Source organism: Cupressus sempervirens, chromosome 5 (genome assembly GCF_028749045.1).
Source record: "Cupressus sempervirens isolate cs-2001-9-10 chromosome 5, ASM2874904v1, whole genome shotgun sequence".
NCBI classification, from domain to species: domain Eukaryota; kingdom Viridiplantae; phylum Streptophyta; class Pinopsida; order Cupressales; family Cupressaceae; genus Cupressus; species Cupressus sempervirens.
Window position 1 is genome coordinate 1,033,657,455 of NC_143122.1, and position 17,229 is coordinate 1,033,674,683.

General features: G+C 36.8%; 1 protein-coding gene across 6 annotated transcripts in view; it reads left to right on the top strand.

Annotated features, from left to right (window-relative positions):
- Positions 1 to 17,229, top strand: part of MEE13 (myosin heavy chain-like protein) — a 263,268-nt gene that overhangs the window by 140,813 nt on the left and 105,226 nt on the right. For 5 of the 6 annotated variants that reach the window (XM_089833370.1, XM_089833374.1, XM_089833369.1 and 2 more), the window contains exon 9: positions 7,373 to 7,516. The exons of the other annotated variant lie outside the window; for it this stretch is intronic. In XM_089833370.1, coding sequence (XP_089689496.1) covers positions 7,373 to 7,516 — 144 coding nt within the window. The remainder of the gene's footprint in view (positions 1 to 7,372; positions 7,517 to 17,229) is intronic. 6 annotated transcript variants of the gene reach the window in all.

The following is a 17,229-nucleotide window of genomic DNA, read 5'->3' on the forward strand; positions in this document are numbered from 1 at the left end:
GTTTGAATTACTCAAAAATGAATGCACTCAAGAAGAATCAAGATTAATGTCAAGAGGATTAAGCATAAATCAAGAGGGAGACATTCAAGCTCTTCATGTAAATTCAAAAAAGAAAAGAAAATTCAAACATAATAAGAAGAAATTGACAAACCTTATAAGAAATGGGATTGGTCAAAAGTAAAATGCTTCAAATGTGACAAAAGTGGTCACTCTCACAACTTCTGCCTAGAACGAAAAAGGATTCAGGCAACACTGGCATAAGTCAAAGAAGAGAAAGAGGAAAAAGAAGAAATTCTTGCATTTTATCTAGCTCTCTCAAGTGAATTAAACTCAAGCAAAAACACTTGGATTATAGATAGTGGAGCATCTCGACATATTACAAGCTTTAGAAACAAATTTGAAAGCTTCTTAGAATACTCCTCAAAAGAAGTAACCATTGGAGATAATTCTACTCATTTGATTAAAGGTATTGGGTCTTGCTCAATTAATCTAAATTCAGGTATTTCTCTCCAACTTAAAAATGTTTTTATGTACCTGGCATAAAAAGAAATTTGGTCTCTATCTATGGCCTTGCTGATCAATGATTCAGAATCATCTTTCAAGAGGACATAGTTCTATCTTGGCCAAAGAATTCTAACATCAAGAAAGCTATAGCTATTGGGTTTAGAGACGGAAGTTTATATAAACTTTGTAATTAACAAAATTTAGCCCTAAGTCATGAAACTTCAAATCCTTTTGAACTTTGGCATAGGAGATTAGGTCATATTCATTTCTGTGCATTGTCATCAATAGGAGAAATTGTAAAAAGATTACCTAGTTTCAATTCTGATCACTTAGGCATTTACAAAGGATGTTGCTCTAGGCAAAAACACCAAGCAATCCTTTCGTAAAAGTATTTATAAATCAAAATCTGTACTTGAACTTATTGACATTGACCCTACGTGGTCCTATGTCTGTACCATCTTTAAATGGGTGTCTTTATTATGTAATCTTTATTGATGACTATTCTAGATGAATTTGTATCTACTTCCTCATACAAAAGGAATCAATGGAAGTATTATCAAAATTCAAAGAATACAAAGCTTTAGTTGAAAATAGTTAGAAAAGAAAATAAAAATACTAAGATCAGACAATGGAGTCACATACATCTCTGAAATTTACAAAGATTTTTGCATTACTATTGGGATTAACAGGGAGATTTCTATACCATGTAATCATCAATAGAATGGTTGTAGAACGTAAAAATAGATCAATTATTGAATTAGCCAGAGCTATGATGCATGACCAAATTCTCCATACTTCTATTTGGGCTGAAGCATCTAATACTATAGCTTACATTCAGAATAGATGTCCTCACTGAGTATTAGAAAACACCACTCCTGAAGAAGTATTTACGGGCTTCAAACTAGATCTAAGTCACTTAAGAGTATTTTGGTGTCCTATTTATATTCACATTCCTAAAGGGAAAAAAACAAAACTAGAACCATCTGGAATGAAGGAAATACTCATTGGATATAGTGAAACACCCAAACGCTACAGGATCTATGTTCCTGGTCAAAGAACAATTGAGATTAGTAGAGATGTTAAATTTTGAAGAAGATATTGCCTTCAACCTTTCTAAGAACAATGATGAATCATATACAGAACCTGTCATTGAAATAGATGAAGATCACCTAGTAGAAACTGAGAGGGAGAATGATACTTCACCTCCTTCACCTACTGTTTGAAATCCTGAGAATATTGAAAATGCTAACAATAAAAAGAGGCCACTTTGGGCCAGGTAAATGATAGAAGAGAATCATGTTGAACCTAATGAAGTAATCAGAGAAAGCAAGAGGACAAGAAATCAGTCTTGTTATGTAGCACTATTAACTGAACTTATCAAATCAGAACTATCAAATGTTGAAGAAGTCTTATCAAGCAAACCTTGGAAAGAAACAATGATTGAGGAATATAATTCAATACTAAAAAATGATGTATGGGATGTTGTACCCAGACCTAAAAATAAATCAATTGTTTCTTCTAAGTGGCTTGTCAAAATCAAGCATGCACCTGATGACAACATTGAAAAATACAATGCCAATTTTGTAGCATGCGGTTTCTCACAGAAAGAAGGTATTGATTATGAAGAAACATTTGCTCTAGTTGCTAGATACACATCTGTTCGGACTATCTTGCCAATTGCAACATCCAAAGGATGGAAAGTTCATCAAATGGATGTTAAAACAACTTTCTTAAATGGTGAAATTGAAGAAGTTGTTTATATTGAGCAACCAAAAGGGTTCTTGACTCATGACAGAAAATCTCATATGTGTAAGTTGAAGAAAGCACTGTATGGTCTTAAACAAGCTCCTAGAGCATGGTATGAAAGAATAGACAACTATCTAACAAAGTTAGGGTACTCTAAGAATGAACCTGATCCTAACTTATACTTTAAGATAGATGGTGATGACATGATTATTCTTGTATTATATGTTGATGATTTGTTGATAATAGGTGAAGAACATCTTATAAAGAAGTGCAAACAAGAACTAACAACATAGTTTGATAGGAAAGATCTAGGTCTTCTCCACTATTTCCTAGGACCAGAAGTCTGGCAAAAAGGGAACTACATTTTTCTAAATCAGGGAAAATATATTCTTGATATTTTGAGTCAATTTGGAATGATTGATTGTAAACCAGCTACTACTCCTCTGGAAGTCAATCTGCACAAACTAAAGGATGATATGATTAACCCTGAATCTACGGATCCTACTCACTACAGGCAAATTATTGGATCCTTAATGTATTTGGTGAATACTTGTCTTGATATATGTTATGCTACTAACACCTTGAGCCAGTTCATGTGTGCACCAAAGAAGATACATTTAATGACAGCTAAATATATCTTACGATATCTAAAGGCACTATTGGCATGGGAATTAGATATGATCAAGTAGAAATCAATCTTCATGGATATTCAGATTCTGACTGGGCAGGCAACTCTACTAAACGTAAAAGTACTTTTGGATGTTGCTTTAATCTTGGATCCGGGATGATTTCTTGGTTCGACAGAAAACAATCCTCAGTTGCACTAAGCTCTACTGAAGCAAAATACACAGCCTCTTCCTTGGGAGCTAGAGAAGCTGTATGGTTATGAAAGTTACTAGTTGATTTGTTTAAAAGGCCTTTGAAGCCCACTGTGGTTCATTGCTATCAAGCTTTCAGCTAATCCATTTTTTCACAATCGATCTAAGCATATTGAAATTCCTTATTACTACATTAGAGATATGGTGGATCGAGGTGTTATCAAATTGGATTTATCATTACTAATGAGCAAACATTAGGTGTGTTTACCAGCCTCTTGCCAAAGTGAGGTTGGAATACTTTAGAGGAAAACTTGGTTGATTAAATTGTAATATTGAATATTGAATATAAATTTTCAATTTATATGTATTTATGCTTCTATGGTTGTTTAGTTGCATCACATATGTAAGGAAAGGTGACGATCTTTCATGGACATATATATTTAGAAGGTAATCTTTTGTAAGGTGACAATCTTGCAAATGATAGGCCTATTATCATGACAGTTTGTTCTGGTTATGCCAGAAGTCATTGATAACGAATGCATTCTGATTACTCTAGATATTGTTTCGGACAATTAAAGATCATATTATATGTTATGATAGTGTTCATAGCATGGTGATTTTAATTATTTGACAAGTCAGTATTTTAGAGTGTTAAAATCAGATAATGTGTTATATATGGACATTTTGTATTCTTGTATCTATTAAGGAATCTATTACTTCTCCCTTGCTAAGAGGGAGTGTTGAAGTATAGCTTCAGTCAAAGTAATACTGAACATTTGAATCTAGCTTTATCATTTTATTAAAGGAAAGAATAACAGATACATATACCTATATATACATGTATGCGCATATATGTGTGTGTGTGTGTGTATGTACAATTAATATTACTGCTACCGATTAAGATCGGGCTCCACTTGTTGTTGAACATATTACTATCACCTATAAATACCAGGTTTTATACTTTGGTTATAATCTGTGTTGGGTGTGATTACTGCCGCTGATCATTAACTTGGTAATGCATTATTGCTAAAGGATAAACGAGTTGTTATGCCCACGTAGGGTCATGACCCTATGTGGCCTTTGGCCACTCTTCATTGGATATATATATTATCATTGTATTGGTGAGGACTAATCATATATCAATCACAAGTCATATATGCAGTCCCAACGATCTTTCTCTCTTGTAGATTATTGAAGAATAGATTATCAATCCTAATTCAAGTAGAATATTCTCCTAGCATAGAATACTATTCTGAAGTTGAAGATCTACTATCCACAATTTGAGATCAAGTAAGTAATATGATTAACCACAGTTTGAGATATAGTTTATTTCTATAAGAGATCCTATGCATTAACAATTATCTATTGAAAGCGTTCATTGTGTCACATAATATAACAATAATTTGCAGAATTATTCTGGTGTATCACCTTAGTTTTCATCATTTAGGTTGTCCATTTACAAGTGTACCTCTTTAGCCCCTTTTCCATGCAAATTTCACATCTTTTAGGTGAGTTTTTCAGAGATATCAGATAGGAACCGACGAAGAATTTGGAGGTTCAATCAGGTCATAGGTTACTCACAACCTCTGATTGATCCAATGTTGCTCCAAAATTGCTGAACGTTTCATGACTTAAGCATTAGGGTGCAAATTTTGGAGATAACAGAAGCATCATTGTACTTGTGATTGTATATCTGCTTATATGAATTATATTTAATAGTGTTACATTCTAGTCTCTTAATGCGATAACTATCCATTTACCTTGTACGATAAACAGATCTCTGTCACTATTTCATCATCATCCCGAAGGAGTCTAAATTCTTCTTCAAAGGCTGTATGGAGATTATTCTATGTATTCTTCTTGCTCGGCTCCAAATCTGTATACCAGTCAATGGTTATAACTTATAACTCTTAGTGTGGCTGGGAATGGTTTTAGCCATTCATTGATCATCATTGTCTCCATTTGCTTGCCATATGGTTATGCATGTTTTATAGTGACGTGCGGGGTCCTCCGAGCCATCCCTCGTGAATCTAGGGAGTTTCTGTTTGTCCATTGCCATTGTTCTACTATTTTTCTCTTCTGATGGGACACTTCCTTTTGACGGGAAACTCCCTCTTGACTGGAAGCTCCCTCCCGATGGGCTAGATTTCGGGATGGTAGTCCCAACAGTATCTCCTCCTCAAATTTTCCCGAATTTCTCCTACAGAGATACAAATTTGTTGCAAATTCTGTCAGAGGAACCTAGGCAAAATTTGGAGAATTCCTTGTCCAGAGGCCGAACTTGGGCTGAATTTGGTCTCAAAACATTTTTTTAGGCTTTTTAATTTGTTTTTTCTGCCTACTTCGGTCTATTTGATCCTCCCAACCCCAAAGTGACCATTGAATAGACCAAAAAAGATGGTTTATATGTCATTTATGCATTTGTGAATGAAAACAAAAACTTGCTTTTAGAGGAATTCCAATTTGACAATAGGTGACATCAAAATTGACGATTATAGAAAAGATTCTTTAAAAAAGATATGATATCTTTGAATTTAGGGCTAAAAGTTTGGATGTCAACCTTTGATTTAGCCTGGTTATAAATTCTCTGACCAATACAAAATAAAAATTCAGATAATTATACTTATCTTTTGACAATTCCTTAATTCTCAAACTGTCCCCTTGATATGAAATATGTTCCGTGCATGTGAGCAAGCGATTGTATTATTTTGTATGTATGGCTAAATGATGCAATTAATATCCTGTTGAACTGAAACGTAGATAATGTGGTTTATTTTGCTATGTTGCTTTCCTATTAACATAGTGACACATGGACTTATTTGTTGTTGCATATATATACACACACATAAATATTTTTAAAAAATCATATGCTTTTGTACGGATCAGCCCAAAATGAATCTGAACCCAACCCCAAAAAATATGGACGAATTTCAAACCTGAATCTTGAACCTGCATGCATACTAGAATCTGAATCCGCAACTTAGTTTTAATATGAAATGCACTAAAAATTGAATAAGCTCACTAGTAAGATAGATTATATGTATTTGATGGTCTTTGGACCTCATTGAGTCTTATTTGAACATAAATCATGGATCTTGAGGCTTCTGCTCCAAAGATCATTTTTAGATTTTATTTCCTCTCAAATTAGACACCATTAAAAGTACTACAAATTTAGACACAATTGACTATATATGTGAGTTTATACGTTGTCAAGATTCAAAGAGAAAGTTTAAAATGGATTGTCTGAAACTTATAAACACATATAATCTGCAATATATTAGCTTGTTGATTACTTTTTTTGCCATTATTCTTGCTTTTTAAAATTATCATAATTCCCAATTGATTTCAGTAGTATAATTGATGACTTGTTCTCAATACTATTTAGCTGTAATATTGTGAATTTTTTTTTAAAAGTCCCTCCTGCAAATGGTTTCTATTTTCTCTTAAAATAGAAGAGACAAACCTATTTGTTTTAGAAGTTTTTCTAGTCAATGTAGAAAGAGCATCCAAGAATCAGAGGATCCTATTTTTCCGTATAAGCTTGCCTAATCAGTGTAGATAGAACATCCAAAAACCAGATCAAGAGATTAAGCGCGGATGAAAATTGTCCAAATCGTATAGATTAAGCCCTCTACCAAAAATATTTTATCACCCAATTGAAAGAAATATGAAAAAATTAGTCCTTGGATTCTCATTTCAAACCAAGGTGCAATTGCTAATCTATCTTAGTTTTATTTTTGTGGTATATGTTGATCATTTTAATAGAATTTAAGAATTAGTAAATGGTTTTTCTTGATGTTAAAAGCTTTCTTAGGACATAAGTCTTCTAGGAACTATGCTTAAGAACTGTGGGAGTAGAGAAAAAGCACAACGCTTGCCTGAAAACATAATACTTCTTAATTGTTGAAAGCCTAAAAAGTAATTTCATCTGATATCATAAATTTTAAATATATAGGGGTATGGCACAATGCTTTGTTTGTTCAAGCAGTGTGCTGATTGAACAATCTTATGTACAAAATATTTTTCTTTGGTGCTTGCTATATTATTTGGTGTTTGTCTATATTTCCCATTAATTTTGCATTTGAGTTGCATAGGCTGCTTTAGTGTCATAATAATTTCATGCATCTTTTGAAGGGAGTAGTGATTATATCTCATGCATAGAAAACAAGTTATAATAATCTTTGAAATTCAGCATATGAGCTAGAACATAGTAAGTTTTGAGATATCAGGTCACTAATATGATTGTATTATAAATTCTGATAACTAGTATTTTTGAAGGCATTTGAATCGATTTTCCTATTCAGGTTGTTGAAAAGTTTTATAGAATTCGGCAAGCAGCTGTTGGGGTGCTCAATGACAAAATTGATGAAGATAAGGCGGTGTGCCTTCTACAGGACCCTGCACACATGTGGAGTTTTAGCGAAACAGAGGATTCTCATGCTCAGATGGTATAATAAAACAGTAAATATATACTGTAGTTATGGAGAGTTGTCGGAAATAAATATCTAATCAATTGTTCTCCTTAAGTTAATAGGAGCTAGTTTTCATGTTTCCTGCTTGTACTATTGAAGTAAATTTCCTAAGCAGGTTCGGTTTGGGAACACCTTTTGACACGTATACTGACTATAATATGTCAATAACTCCCCCTCAATTATTATGTATCACTATGGCATTTATTGCACAATGCATCAACTGAGATCTTGATCCATCACAGTTCTATTAAATCAGATTGTGCAGGGTAAATTCCATGAATATACACAACCATATATTGCATTAAAGTCACATATATGGATGTTGAGCCCAAGTTTCTGCTTCTTGATTTTAGGATCTGAACATTGCAACAAACTTCTTTAAAAGTATATGCATTACAATGGAAAGTAGATAAGAGATTTTCATGGGTTCATCCTCCAATATTTATGTTTTCTTGTTTTGACTAGGCAGAGGAAGTAGCATTATAGACTGGACAAAAGTGATGCACATCATGTTATATTCACAAACAATGTTTTTATATGGACCATCCTCTTTTGTTTCCAAATGTTCTTTTACCTTACAGTTACAGTCCTATAACGAAGTTATGAACTGGGATATAGTTACAAAACTTGGAAAAACCTCACAATACTCACAAGTCAGATCCTGGGCCGTGTGACTCACCCAATAACTCATCTGCTGAGTTTTTGTAAAAACATGCAGTGCATTTCACTCATAACTTTTCAAACATTGCCCAAACTCTGCTATTTTTCCATTAAACTTGCCCAACTGAATACGAAATGTTTCCTCCAAGCTAAACTTTTTTTTTTGGTCAATTTTCAATTTTTGCATTTTATAGAATGGATGGTGTAGTGAGCAGGTGTTCGCAACATGTGAGTTGAGTTTTATTATCTTTAACTTCTCCAATTTTGGTTTTTTATTTCTGCTGTTCCCTCGCTTGCAAATTGATTGAGGGAGTGCCCCTTCCTGAAAGTCATTTATATTTATATTGCGTATTAAATAATAGTAGATGTAAATATAAATGGCTTTCAGGGCTTGAAATTTCATATAGTTTAAACTGCAAAACTGTAGTAAAATTTAAACGATGAATTAAGAGAAAATACCATAATGTTAAATCCCTTCTGTGCTGAAAGTGTTAATCCCTTAATATTTCTGAAAGTTTTAACAACATGGGCTGTACTTTTTACAGTTTAATATCCTTCCATATAAAGTTAAAGTATAACAATGAGCCAAGACAAGAGACCATAATGGATAAATCTTTTCTATGCTGAATTGTTCATTCATTGATGCATTTGAAATTTTAAACAACCCACAGTCATTTCTGTAGCAAAAAGGAATTGAAGGATATTAAGCTTTGAAAATTACAGCCTGCTGGTTGTTTAAATGTGCAGTGTGAAGTAATGAAATATCCAAATATGATATTCTATTGATCTCTGAATCCGCACTTTCAGCATAAAAGTTTATATGTTTTTAGAGGTTGAGCTTGCTTTCAAGCAATAGCTCTTTTGGCCCAGAATTTTAAAAAAATTGGGAGTACACAAAAACTAGGGAAAAAATTGGCAATAACTCAGCAAGTTTATTGAATGTTGTGTACATACAAAATGAAAATGTTGTTGAGATTTTTAATTTCTGGATTTGATTGTGTAGAGCTTTTTTACCATCAATGTTTTGTGAAAATGTTGTTGTCGGAAAATAATAATATATTTTGTAAAGATCATTCTTCTAGAGAACGTGAATAGAGATACTCTGAATTCTTTGGCAGATCGAAATGGCTTGACACCATATGGAGTCTGGTAGATCGACAACATCCACAGCGGGAGTATAAGAAAGCTCAAAAAACTTGTAGACTGGGTTAAAGACCATGCTTGTGGATTAAATGCTCAATCAATGTGTAATGGAGTTGGAAGAAGGCAATGGACATTATGTATTGTGACAAAGGAGATTCCAGATCGGGAATTATTCATTCTACTCTCTGACCTTTATCTCAATCCTATTGATCAGGGGAAATATCAAGATTAAGGTGCCATTTGTGTTGTTAATGTTGTTAGTATAACCGGAGGGTGGACAGTTATGCGTTGCGATAGTTCGCTTCACAACCCTTCGTGTCTATATATATATACTTCTCTTGGATGGAATATATAATCAGATCATGTATCATATGATTGGAGTTGCCACTGTATGTCATATTGCTGTCATACGTTGCAAACATTTGATGAATTAATATGAAAGCATTGGGTGTTCTCTGACATATCCTGTTCTTTTTACATTTTATACTATTATTATACGCATTTAACCTATTACCCCATGGGGGCAAACATCTAGTGCCACTGCCGATACAAACTCAAGAAGTGACGGAGTGTTGATGGTGGAGGAAAAATATTGGGCCTGCCAATAGACGGCAGTAGGTGTAGCTGTAAGGAGCAAGAAAGTGTATTCCAACTTTTTGAAGATGAATGTGCATTAACCTTCGACCTCATAACATTGTTGCAGGCGTCGATTGAAACTCACATAAGGAGGGAAGCTGGACAAGAAGTGTTAGAAAGTGTTGTGTGGAGTGCCCTCAGAGTGAGTCTTGTAATGGACCGGTGAATGTGCCATCTCCCTTGACTGTTGGTACAAATTTTTCTCTCTCCAAAAGCATTGGGAAGAGCTCAATTGTGAAAACAAAATGCAACAAATCCTCCAAGTTTACTAAGAAAGGGCTGAAACTCCAAAGAAACAGTCGTAGGGAAAAAGAGGAATGAGACAAAACCAGATGGAGGTAATGCAATAATTAATGCCCAACCTCCCAAACAAAGATAAAAATAGAAGAGAACATATAAACAATTGTGAGGCTACCTAGAGGGCTTAAATACTCCAACAACAAGCATAATGAAGGAGAGAAATGAGGAGACTTGCTAAGGGACTACCACAAGAAGGATTGGTAGAAGGGAACCAAGAAGGCGAGGAAACTGAAGGAGAATGGTATGGTAGGGAAGAATACCGCCAGGAGTACGGTAGGAAGAAATACAACTAGAAAGTGAATGCCAACTACTTAATGGAAGAGACCAAGAACCAGCTAGGGAACTTAACCTTTGCACCATGCACGGAGGCAAAGGAAGCCTTGAGAAATTCAGGGAATGATTCCAAGGACAAGGGTCGAGGATATTGGTGCAACCATGAGTGCTGGGGGGACATTCGGGCTCAATAGTTAGCATGACTTGTCTGGTTGTAACCCAACTGGCTCAAGAACTTTACCAACTGGGAGTAACAAAAATATAACCATGTTGATACCAAAAATGGGTAAGTAAGATTTAGGCTTTTGATTTCGACATTGGATATGTGAAGGAAAGAACAATGTGGTTGCGGATGCTTTGTCAAGTAAATCAACCATTTGCTTACTATCTCAAATTTCAGCCGACTAGAAAGTACACTTATTGGTGGAATATTCTAAAAACACATTTGCATGTAAGCTAATGGATGGTGACACTCAGGATGACCAAAATAAGGTGCTAGATGACATCATTTACTATAAGGATCGGATATATTTAGTGCTTGAATCCAAACTGAAGCATAAAATCCTAAAGGAAATACATGCCTCACCCTTGGTTGGGCACTTGGAATTTCTCAAAACCTATAGACAACTCAGAGAGAGGTTTTCGTGGAAAGGACTTAACGAAGATGTATATTAGTACATACTGGAATGTGAAGTTTGTCAGCAAAACAAATCTGAACACACTTGCTGGGTTACTGCAAAACTTGCCTATACTAGAAAGAGAAGTGGGAAAGCATCTCCATGGACTTCACCACTAGAATTCCTAAAGTAAACAGGAAGGATTGTATCTTTGTGCTGGTCGACAGACTGACGAAGTATGCACACTTCTTCACCATCTCGTTAGATTTCCAGCCCACACAGGTCGCCGACTTATTTTTCAGAGAAGTTTTTCGTTTGCATGGGTTACCCTGGAACATTATTAGTGGCCGGGATGGTTGGTTTCTCACTATTTTTTGGACAAAATTGTTTCATTTGGTAGGAACAAAATTGTCGCCAACTACTAGCTACCACTCTCAAACAGACAGACAGATGAAGATTGTGAACAAGTGGGTAGAGGGCTACCTCCAGAACCACGGTTCGACATAGTATGGGCGTTGTTCAAATGGATGCATCTTGGGGAATACGGTTACAATACCACTTATCACATGGCTGTTTGGATGACACCCTTCAAAGCACTATACGGGTATGAACCCCTTTCATTTATCAACATGGTACTGGGTGACAACTGCGCACCAAGGGCGAGGGACTGGCTTCAGGAAGGGTAAGACATCCTGAGATTCTTGAAGGAGAACTTACAAAGGGCGCAAAATCAACAAAAGATCCATGTCGACAGACATTGAATCGATAGAAGTCTCAAAATGGGAGACTTGGTCTATCTGAGGCTCCAGCCGTACAGGTAATCCTCATTGAATGCAAAAGGGAAAGAAAAATTGAAGCGATGTTTTTATGGTCCTTATCATGTAACTCGTTGTATCGATGAAGTTGGCTATGAACTGGAACTTCCAAAAGGGAGCAACATACATAACATCTTTCACGTCTCTTGCTTGAAGAAAGTCATGGGACAGAACATCACAACTACCACAAATCTTCCGTCGCTCAATGAAGAAGGGAAGCACGTGTTAGAACCGGGCGAGATCCTTGATGTATGGGAGAAGACTTTGTGGAACTGTACCCTAAGGGAATACTTGGTACGTTGGAAACATTTTCCGTTGGACGACACGACTTGGTAAGGTGAACACATTCTGCAGCATTCGACACTGCATTTTCTTGACGACAAACAAATTTTGGGATGGGAGGACTGTAATGTTTTCGTAATAAAATAAATAATTAATCAAACATTTGTTTATGGGCCGATTGATTTATAGTATATACTGGAATTATTTTTATTTTATTGTTTCCGTAGGTGTGGCCATCAGGTATATTTGTAAATACTCGAGAAATTCCGCTGAAGGTTATTTAAGCACGACATGTAGGTAGTAGTTGGCATGTGATTTGAATTATTTCTTTGTACTGCGAAATCTTGTTGGAGTTCAGTATTGTTCGCCATTTTAGAATTGAAGGATCTTCCCTACTTGGTTTCTCCAGTTTCGGTGGGATTTAACCCTCACCCTATTCTATTGGTGTATTACTTTGCCTCGAATCTGACGAATCCGGAACACCATTTTAATCTGGAATATGTATAACTATCCATGTTTATCTCAATATATTTTGGTGTCTCTTTGTACAATTTCCTTGAGTTGTCAATTTATTCAGAGGACTTAGCATTAGTAAATCTTAAGATTGGCTCTGTACAATATCGCCCTCATTACCTCATGACTTCTTTACCCTCATCATATGCTTCATCTCTATCACCATATGGTATCTCCCTCCTCATCGTACAACCTCCGCAGACCAACTGTGCAACCACCTTGTCACCACTATACGACCATTCCATCACAACCTTATGGCTTCTCCAGTGACTACCGTACGACCCCTTCTTCACCTTGCATTGTACAACCCTTGCTCCACCACTACCATACGACCCCTTTCCATTTTGTACCGTTTGCTCCCACGGTACCATACGGCCTACCTACCACTCTACTGTAAGGCCTCCCTACTGTGCATAGAATCATTACTATATAGTCAACTGATCTTCCTGGAAGGGATGTTGAGAACGAAACATTTTGTATGAGTGTTGTGGCCCACATTGTACAATGATGCGAGGGAGTGGGTCGTAGGGTGTGATACGTGTCAGAGGGCGGGAAAGTCATTGAGGAGGGAATTCATGCCTCTGAGTTCCTTCACGCACAAAAACTCTTCGAACATTGGGGCTTGGACTTTATTGGACCGTTAAAGGTAAGTCGGGCTTGGAGGTGCCGATAAATAGTTGTAGCAATTGAGTATTTAACAAAGTGTGTGGAAGCAAGGGCTTTGCCAAACAATTCAACGTTAAGCATGACCAAATTCATTTATGAACAAATTACAATATGGTACGACATTCCTATCCAGCAAACGAGTGATAGAGCAAGCCATTTTGTGAACAACCTTTTGATACTGTTGAATATAGAATTTAAGATTTTCCATTCTTTGTGAATTCTGTACTACCTGAGGGCCAATGGGTAGGTTTAGGCAACAAAGATCTTGTTATTGGTCATCTATGAATCATGTGGAGTGGAATAAGAGGATAGGGAGGAAAAGTTGCCTTTAGTCTGTGGGCATACCCTACCACATATAAGGTGACAACTTGTTAGATGTGCTTCCAACTAATTTATGGACATGAAGGTGTCATCCCAATGGAGTTTATCGTAGCAAGTCTTGGAAGAGCAATTGAAAATAGGTTGGGCGATATGGAGAGTTTTAGGGAGCAACAATACACACTCAATAAAATTGATGAGCATCAAATAATGACACAATGGGTGATAGGTGTAGCTCAACAGCGGCAGAAGGCATGACATGATAAGTACTTGAGGAGGATGAGACTTCAACTTGGTCAACTAGTGCTTAAGTATAATGGATAGAACAAGATCAAACCCTGTAAGCTCAAAGTTAGATGTTTGGGCCCTTATAAAGTTTGAGAGGTTGCAGAGAATAGGCCATCAAGTTGTGGTCCCTCGTCAGGGAGGAAGTGGTGAGGGTAGTAAATAGGTAGAAACTAAAGAACTATCATGAAAGACATTATAAGGAATCGGTTTAACCCAAGGGGCATAGGGAAATAAGTAGGATTATTATTAAAAAAAAAACGAAATAAGAAACTATAAAAAAATACAAAAACTAAAACAAAACTGTTAGAGAGCACTGTGCGATGCCTGTCATGCAGTAACCACCTTGCTGCAGGTGTCGTGCAGTGAACACTCTATAGTGGATGCCGCATGAGGCCCACTAGCTACAAGAAGGTCAGTGAAGGAAGACCAAAACATCGTAAGGTGCCTTCTACGTGAGATATTGAACTAGTCACACTGTACAGTGTTGGGCAAGGTGATCTGGGAAAACAAGGAAGCTGTACGACATTGGAAAAATGCTGGTGCAACATGAGTAAAGATCTCACAGTTGGCAAACAAAGAGAAGCATAAAATTGTGGTTCGAGCATATGATAGAAACAATGACAATGTAGAGTAAATAAAAAACTGTGTGCCAACCACGGAATAGAAGATCCCACATGAAGGATGACGACGAAGTAGAGAAGATAGTTCGTATTGTGCATCTTGTTGGACACTAACCATTGTCGACATTTAACTAAAGTTTGGAACCTCCAGTCAATATCCAAAATGACAAATCTCCAGTATGCGAGAGAGTCTACAATGAAGATGAAGAGATGGCATATGTGCAACCGATTCGTGGGTGCATGAGCAATATGATCTACTACCAATGTTGGTAAGTTAGTTACTAGGTCACCCTATCTGTACAAGAAATACAAGGCATGGGGAATGATGGTGTTTGTAATAGGAGTCGGACTAGAAATAATTGTTATTTCTTTTGATTTCATCAGTCCTGAGAATGACACGAAGTAGAAGCTGACCGTAGACAAAGAAAGAAAGGAAGACATTAAAGAAACTATACAAAACTACAAACACCGAACTGTGCCACTTAAGTAGTCGTTAAGTGCAGAGAAGACACATGATAGGAAGAAACACGCTGAAGGAATAAGTGCATATGCAAGAAAATGGTATACTATAGTAGGTTGAGGAACAACCCAGGGAAGCCACATGGAGTGAGTAGACAACGATAGGTAGTCCTAATGGTTTGTGAATTCAATGCACATATAACAACAAGGGAAGAAGTAGTTATTGATGGATTCAACAAGAAAGAAAGTTTGGAAGACACAGTTATAGGCATCACAATCTAGTAGTTCCAACATGAGAAAAGATGCAAGGTTTGATCTTTTAGTGTGAAAGTTGCAAGTAGAGTTCAAATGGCTGTCCAAAAATATGCCATTACACCATAGATGATGCAATTTGAAGGTTTGAATGGGTTAGAAAGTAAAAGATGGTGGTAGGAGATGACAAATGATGATTCTATAAGAAGGAAAAAGTACATTGTGCAATACAAATGCCTATCTTTTGCATATGAGATTATAAGGGCGCCTTGAGAATGATGATCGATACAAACAATACATAGCTGCCAAAGTGGGTTCTAGTATCTTGACAGACATCATCATCAGTTATGTAGCAACTGACCTTATGAGATTGTTTGGGATTCTTGACAACACCTGTCTCAGGAGGATAAGGAAAAATGGATAAAGCTAGTTTCATGGTCTTTGACACTAGTCAAGATGGATTTTATTGCCAGCACAACCTCCAAGAGCTGTGGTATCAGGAACTTCGTGGCATTTGGTGAGTGGCGATGTCTAATGGAATTGATAAAGAGTACTCTTACAGGTTCGAGCCAAGCCTTTGACATTGACCTTCCACAAATCTTTCTTGATGAATTGTATTAGAAATGGTAGTGTATGATTGTGCATCTTTATTGACAAAGTGAATGTACAAGTTTATGACTCTTCAACGCAAGGCATTCTATATGCCTCACTATACCATAGGGTTTTTCTTGGAGGCCAAGTACCCATTGAGAAATTGGAGGTAAGGCACAGGACAACCACCCATACCACCCATTTTCTATTGGTGACACTTGGACACAATTGCTGTTCCGAAGAGATAGAAGAGGAGACGTGAGGTGGCATCTAGGTGAGAAGGCGATGTTGATAATGATCAGGAGGTTACTAGCGAGATGTCGAAAGATAGTGATGGTAGTGCAACTAATGGAGGGGAGACAACAAATTTGGTGACGACGATAGGAACAGACATACCCACTCCTTCTATTGTTGGATAAGCACGAGTTTTGATCGCCTGACCACTCTTTGACACAGTCTCCTTGACACTATCTATGCCTCTAAGGAGTACTCTCGATATAGTTTGAGTGCTTGGATTTGGTCAACAGAGAGTACCGATCACCATGACGGCACCAAATGTGGGTATGCCACGAGAAGATGCACCATGTGTGAGGGAGTCAATGGATTTGGTTGCAGGACCTCCAATTGTAGATGAGAAAGTAGAGGCTAGAGCAAAGTCCATAGTTGAGATGCTAAGTATGGAGTTCCTTGAGAGAGTTGAGCCGATTGATGAGTTGTTGGGAGGGACACAAATATTGGGTAGTATTGCTATATTAGAGGCCAAGACAACAACAGGGAATTCTCGGCTTAGCGAGTATAATATAACACTTTTGAGACAAACCTTGCCTTCCTTCGACGAGCATCACCTCATCCTCACAAGATAGTGGATCTGGATGGGGAGAACTTACTTTTTAGGTAGATAGGGTTGGAGTAGGAGCATCCGTTAGAGAGAGACACTTTGGCTATTGGACAGTTGACAAAGAGTCTTTAGCACAACCGCATATGAGAGCCTTTGATGGAGATTGGTGATAGTGGCTTGGAAATGTATTTACAGGAGATGGTTGTAGAAGTTTTGTGGCCTCTTCTCAATCATAGGCTTTGGAGGGAGTTGTCCAGGAGTTGGAGCTGTTTTTGGCTTTCATAAGCGAAGGTTGCGCCATGTGTTATGAGTCTCGCAGATGACAAACTATGGAGAACTTGACTATGTTAGAGGATTGGGCTCTCTGAGAGAGTGGAGGAGAGTCAGGTGAATGCTCTGATTTGTGAGATTGAGTAGG